The sequence below is a fragment of the Apis laboriosa genome, unplaced genomic scaffold, assembly GCF_014066325.1.
Source record: "Apis laboriosa isolate Shangri-la unplaced genomic scaffold, ASM1406632v1 scaffold11_cov152, whole genome shotgun sequence".
In the NCBI taxonomy this organism is placed as follows: Eukaryota; Metazoa; Arthropoda; class Insecta; order Hymenoptera; family Apidae; genus Apis; species Apis laboriosa.
Genome location: NW_025221020.1, coordinates 401,748 through 409,090, shown reverse-complemented (window position 1 = coordinate 409,090; position 7,343 = coordinate 401,748). Strand labels below are relative to the sequence as shown.

General features: G+C 27.1%; 2 protein-coding genes across 3 annotated transcripts in view; both read right to left on the bottom strand.

Moving 5' to 3' along the window:
* LOC122719526 (dnaJ homolog subfamily C member 2) overlaps positions 1–385 on the bottom strand; it is a 3,160-nt gene extending 2,775 nt beyond the window's left edge. Inside the window, exon 1 of one of the 2 annotated variants that reach the window (XM_043945434.1) lies at positions 260–385. In XM_043945434.1, the coding sequence (XP_043801369.1) occupies positions 260–311 (52 nt within the window). In that variant the 5' untranslated portion in view covers positions 312–385. Of the gene's footprint in view, positions 1–168; positions 181–259 lie in introns of those variants that run through there. The other variant, XM_043945441.1, reaches the window with a different exon arrangement.
* A 1,116-nt stretch (positions 386–1,501) lies between these two features.
* LOC122717455 (rab11 family-interacting protein 2) lies at positions 1,502–7,080 on the bottom strand. The gene is made up of 7 exons (XM_043941536.1): positions 6,795–7,080; positions 4,574–4,612; positions 3,682–3,928; positions 3,165–3,543; positions 2,814–3,091; positions 2,293–2,734; positions 1,502–2,208 (listed from the first exon to the last, which is right to left on the bottom strand). Exons 1-7 carry the CDS (start codon positions 6,823–6,825, stop codon positions 2,032–2,034), a joined length of 1,593 nt encoding a protein of 530 aa, XP_043797471.1. The 5' UTR covers positions 6,826–7,080; the 3' UTR covers positions 1,502–2,031.
* Between the last annotated feature and the right edge of the window lie 263 nt (positions 7,081–7,343).

Below are 7,343 nucleotides of genomic sequence, written 5' to 3'. Positions count from 1 at the left end.
ATATATATATATATAAAGCTACAAAAGATTCAGTTTAGAAATTTCCGAATAGCACGAGATAAGGTTAAGATATTTTTTACTATTTATAAATCTATAAAACTTGTAGTCCTATGAAAAGTAAGAATATTAAAAGAAATTACTTAAAAATTTTGAGATACCGTTACATACATATATGCTCAATAAAATGTACTTTGTGAAATTTAACCTCACATGGCCGGGTGTCAAAAAGGAAAATTTTAACAAAAATATAAAAACTTACCAGATATTCTACTTAAATCCGTCAAATTGGTGTCACTTATGTTAGTCGTCATTATTAACCTATAATAAGATGTTATTTTTTTACGAAGAAATTGCTAGAGAGATCGCAATGAAAACATAAGCGAACGATACCACAGACGAGGTACAGGATAGACCTAACATTTAATAGGCCTTTGTGTCCTATGTTCTGAAATACCGACTGTGCAAAAAATCAGACCCCTCTATAATTTAAAGCAATAAATATAATTATGTTCAATTCAATGAAGAAAGTTGATAAAATCAACAGATTTTAAAAATAATTTCTTTAATTTTTTTATAAATATTTTCTTATATTATCATATTTACATATATCATATTTATAAATCTTTTAATTATTACGATATTAAATAAATTCATAAGCATTATAATGTTAAAGAATAGTTATCCTGTTCAATATATATATATTGAAAGTCATTGGTTATAACATTCAAATTCTTAATATATTAATAACACGAAAGAACAGTATATATATTCTATGTATTTCGTATATACTTTTTGACAGTCAAGAAATGGCGCTTACAATTAATTCTTATCCTATCTCTATCTTTTCTTTATTTTCTGTCTTTTTTTATATCCATTCTTGATTTGTAAATGATTATAGACGAAACATGGTATGTCAATTGAATGCACTTTTAACATTTCTTTTTCATATATATATACTACTATAACGCATTTTAATCTTTAATGTAAAAAAATATGTAAATATATATGTTATTCTTTTTATTCTTTTTATTCTTTTTATAATGTATTTTTAGGATAACAATCTGATAAAACATTATATTTTGATATATGAAGCAAATATGTTAACGTGACATTGAAAATGTATGACAATGTATTTAGTTCCTGTAATATTTCCGAGATATGGAATAAAAATGCATTGAATGTTAGTATTCTTGTAATGATATTGTTGCGTTATATTTTTACGAACATCTCAGTGGAAAATATTATTTTTTTATTGTATAGGTAAGTGTAAGTACTTATATATATATTATAAATAAATATATATTATAAATAATTATTATATATCCTATTAGATATTTAAATATTAATTATGTACAGATTTATTTCGTTACAATTATATCATTTATTATGGTATTATTATGCTATACATAGTATAATAGTATTTTTGAAAAATTTAAGATTTTGATTGATTTATAATAATTTATAATGATAATGATGATATTGAATAAGAACATCATACGTAATAGTTTAATATTTATTTTAAATATATTTGTGAAAATATGATACATATTGTATGAAGAAATTTTCATGTAAATATTAAAAAATACAGATATTGTAATTATATTTGTTGGGATCATACTTTGGACGGAAATAACATTTTTTGGATAAACAATTACATTTGGGAAGACTAGGGGAACATTTGTAACTTTTTTTTCTTATTTTACAATAGTTGGCACAAACACCATTTTTTCATTACCCGTTAAAATATTAATCTTAATAGCATTCTTTGTTGAAACAATAACGAAACATTAAAAATTCAACAAGAGTTTATACACTTTTAAAAGCGATGTCACTTAGAAATACATAAAAATTAGTTCTATCTGTTAATTGAAAATAAATTAAAGCGCATCAACTACAAAGTAGTTATAGTTAAACATGTATAAAATGATTGGAATACATTATACTGTGCAATTATCACTAATTCCTCCGAATGTTGTAATTAACCTCAAAATCAATATTAAAAATATCAGGACAAAAAAGCATTTAATTATTTTACTGATGACCAGGTGATGACAAACGTCTTTGTGATTGATATGGATTTTGCAATAAACGTGGCGAACATTCAATTACTCGCAGTAATAATGCATCTATATAATCTTCCAAGTCAGTTAGACGTTTTTTCTTTTCTGTTACTTCTGCTTGCAATTGTAATGTTAGCTCGATGAGATCCTACATGAAAAAAATTTAATTACATACAATTACGTATTATTTTAATATCTTCAAATTATTGATATATAATATAGCAATAATTACTTCTCTTGATTTTCCTTCGAACTGTGTCAGAACTTCATGTGGCAAATGGCTTTTCATTGTTGTAGTTTTAATTGCATCTTCTCCTCCAATGATAATTCTTTCCGAAGATAAATTATTATCATCATTAAATTCCTTGAATCTATTTTCTTTTTCCTTTTTCTTATCTTTTCGTAATTGTTTTTCATCCTTAGGACTCCAACAACCATATTTATCTTCTTTCTTCTCTTTAAATTTTTCTTCTTTTACATTCTTCTCTTTATTCGATCCTAATTTATCTTCTATCTTGTTCTTTGTTTGTAAAAGTTCACGTGGTGCAGGATTCGGAGTCTCTGAAGTATCTTGACGTTTTAAAGTTGAAGAAGGCGAATTTATAGATGATGTTTCACAAGATTCAACCTTTGGCTCATCTATTATAATTTTCGGACTTGGTTTATTTTCCCATCTAAATATTTTAAAAAAATATTAATATTATTTTTCTTATTCAGCGAAATATCATATTTAAATCTTTTAACATACTTTACCTTTTAACATTATTATTAACTTGTTTACCATAAAGCTTTAAACCCCACTCATCTTCTTTAATATTATCCACCTTGGATAAGGAGATAGCAGAAGAACTGACAGAAAATCGTGGAGGTTTATTCGGTACCGAATTCGCTGTCACTGATGGAAGTTGATGTGTTTCAAAATTATTATTGGAAGAAGTAATTGATGTCACCGAACCTACTCTATTACTGTTACCGCCAACTACCGGAGCATTTAGAGATGATGCTGAACTCTTATGAGATAAATCGTCGAACTAAAATATACAATTGATATATACGTTATTATAAAAAACGAAAATTACAATATATTGAGTAAATTTTATTTACCGTAAATTCATCTTCGTCTTCGCTAATAACACCAGGATCGGCTTCACCTGGTTCTTGCTGCGTACTTCGAAATTTATGTTCTTCTTTTTCATCTAAATCATCTCCTTTATCCAAATTATGTTTGCTCTTTCCTTTCACACGATTTCCAATCGATTTAGCTAATTTTCTTAAACCTTTACGTTTTTCAAAACTGCCTATACTGAGTAAACTTCCACCTATTGAATGAGCAGCTGTGGATAATTGACCAAGAGAACTTTTGTGACGTTCTTTATGGCTCAAATCCGTTAAGCTACCAGCTTTTACAATGAAACCTATTTTTACTTCGAGTTCACCTCTCTCTTTCGTATTTTCTTTGCCTGGTTTACTCCCGAGTGTATACCTAAATGTAATCGAAAGTGTTAGTAAAAATATATACAACTTATTTATTCTAGTATTGTTTTAATCATTTTATCATTTTAAATCATGAATAATATGATTTTAATTAAATACCGTTGAAAATAAAAATTAAACCACGCACCATCTGTTCCTCGGTCTTTCGTAAACGTCAAAGCTGGATAGAGGTATGCTGATAGTGCCGAGAAATTCGTCAACTCCCAAGAAATTACGATGGAGGGCCGTAAGGATAATTTCCGCAGTGTTTCCTTGCTCAGGTATAAGTAACTCACATTCTTCGTGCCATTCTACATCCTTCGAAGCTTTCTCCTTCACAGACGTTTGATATTTTTCTTTTCCGAGCGCAATCGTCACGAAACAATCGTTGGACTCTGCGTTATTAGGTTAAATGATTTAACGTGGGTGGAAACCATTTAACGTAGGTGTCGACCATAAATTTAAATTAATAAGTCAAACAATGAATGTTAAAATCTCGCAAGAAACGATTTCAATTGTCTAATCATCATTCAGATGAATTATTTTTGTAATTCTTTTATATTGTTTAGGCAATGTTAATCATTCTATTATTAACTGAACATCAGATTTGAAAATATATAATAATAATAATATAATAAAAACAATAACAATAATAATATTAATAATAATATCAGATTGTTCAACAACAATTGAAATTACAAACGTGTCTTTTTAAGATTATTAATAATTCTATATTAAAAAAATGACAATCATGCGATTCGTTATATTATAAAGTTTATATATATGTTGTTCAGCTTTATGATTAAACATTTTTACATACTTCGATATTCGGAACACAAATGACGCAATGGCAACAAAAACTTATTTTTCATTGTTTTGAAATATGAATCTCTTTGATGAAACAAATTTACTGACATCGAAAAATTGTATTATGCTATTTTACGAAATTTGATATATGTATATATATCATATATATGACATTTTATTATAACATTATATAAGGTCTATTCTTTACTTTAATGATCAATCAATATACTTACTGTGTTTTCCTTTGGTTAACAAATTTTTCGCTCTTTGAACTGTGAACATAAAAAGAAGTTTTATTAGACATTATAAAATAAGAAAGGAATAGATAAAAAAAGAATTATCAATTTATTTAAATACCAAAATTGAAAATTTTCATTGAAATCTTTATCTATTCTATTATTATAAAAATGAGATAAAGAGGAAAAGGCGTATCCGCGTGCTTAATTATGAACGATAAAATATTATGCCAGATGTATCTGGCCAGAATATGAAATCGTTAGAATATGTCAGATAATGTTTTATGAAGAGTCGCATCACAACTGAGAAACATAATAACATACCTTTTTATAATGGTAAAACCGTAAACGTATTGGTTCTCGACTATTATTCATTGCATTCTTACCGTGAAACCGCGCTTCTATCGTACTGTTACTCCGCTATTTTTCGAGTCTCTCTAATATCTTTTTTTCACACAGGATATAAGATCAAGAAAAAATCCTATTTCTTATTGTAGCATTAACGTATAAAATTTTTTTCTCTTATTATTATTATTACATCATATTTTGAAAAATAATAATTTTTTGAAACAACATTTATAAATTGAATTTATATTATCTATAATTTATAATTATGAATAATATTTGCTTTATTTGCTAATATTTATGTTTTTCATTTTAGTCATGCATAAAGCGCATGATAATTTTTTGAATCGAATGAAATGTATTATTCCTTGATTTCTCGCTAAATAAAGTTGATTCAGATGGGAAAATCAACTCTCTCTATACATGTTTCCACGATCCGATTAAACGAAGCGAAAAGATGTGTCGGTTAGACATAGCGTAGCAGCTGCATCAAAATACCGTTTACTCGTAAAGGAACATTCTTAACGGTCCGAAGTCCCAATTAATTGGTTTAAAATATTTTTTTATTCATCAATAAGAAAAAGTCTACCATGATTTATCATAGTAATTAGTTTTATAGAATCTTTAAATTAAAAATTTAAGAAATCTTTAAATTAAAAAAAAAAAATTAGCACATATATATATATGATAATTTTTATTTTATTTTTCTTCAAAATGACAACAGTTTTATATAATAAAACAAGAAGTATAATTTAAAATATTGTTTATTGTTTTTAATTCAAAAAAAAAAAAATGGAATAGAAAAAAGAAAAGGGTACTTAATAATAGATATACGATCCTGAGCAGAGGATATATAATACTTACACATGTACGAATGAGAAGGGGAACATCAGCTGCTTCTACATAAGTACATATGCTTTCACACTCTACCTATTTTGCATTGAAACGAAAGTATTAAAAGTTTGTCAACTTGTAAAAAATCTTTTATGATTATGAACATTAGCGATAAAAGTAATCGATGATATTTTTAAACGAAAAATTATTGAAAATAATCGTTGACAATGATTTGATTTATATAATATAGAATATTTGTATAAATTTTACTAAGCAAATTAAGTAAGTCAGTTTTCGAAATTTGATTCGTCGAATATGTGGGTCGTAAATGATGCGTCGTAAATGCGCGCGATTTAAATACATTATCTTTATTTTGGCAACGATCAAATACATTGCAAAATATAATATGACTTTTATGCCAGATATTCGTCTAGAGTGAAAATGTTTATATCTATCGAGGAACTAGAATGTAGAGTTTGTACTGTTCGTGCACGTAATTAATGAAAATATGTATAGGAATGCACATATAAGATCGCTATCTTTTTGATTCAAGCAATGTTCGTGTTTTTAAGGTATTTGAGTTTTCACCGCCTCTTTCCAATCTAACAATCGCGTTACGCGACACTGCATTTGAATATGATGAAAATTTTCTTGGATATTTATTTTTTAAAACTTTTACAAAAATAAATTTTAAACAAAAAGAATTAAACACATCGAAAGTTAATTCACATTAATCATTTAAAAATATCGTGATCGAAATCGAGGTAAGTAAGACACATCGTCCACGTCTAGAAAACTATTATATATATACTATATTCTTAAGAGACAATGTAAAAGATCTACTTTCTCAGTAAATAAATTTCTAATAAGCTATAACGAGATTGCAAGGTTTCGATTGCCTACATTCATTGAAGGATACGTAACCTAGTCTACGTGTAAGCATTAATTGGTTTATATTCAGTATAAACCACCTGCCGCATAGATCATATTTCTATCCGTTACGTTATGGAACTTACTTCGAAGTTCCTAGTATACATACCTGTCACTTGAACGTGCGTCGGACTCCACATTTTGTTCGATTCAGTTACAACGTACGATCACAAATATTCATCTGTTGTTCTTTCTGCGAAGAGCCAATCTACGTAACTATCACTACTTTAATGTCGATTACTGGCATTACGCGTTTTGATTTCCACAACTCTACGTACTACGTAAATTAACCACACCAACAAACTATCCACTGATGCAATGTATGAACGACAACTGTACTGTTGACTAGTGTTCGAACAACCGCTACGTCCGCCTTGCGCATCGCGCACCATTACGGTAACTACTGCGCATCCAGTTTTGCGCATCCACTCATGCTTCGGGATCGTATGATATATTTCAATAGCCCTACGCTTATTATATTATTGATATATATTTTTATTAATTTAATTTATAAACATATAATGAATTAATTTATTTGAAAATTTAAAATTTCTTTATTTTTAAAGAAATTTGAATAATATAATATTAAAATTATTATAAATTTTTGTAATTTATTTTGTGAAATAACAATTTCATTATTCAAGTATAAATAAATAAT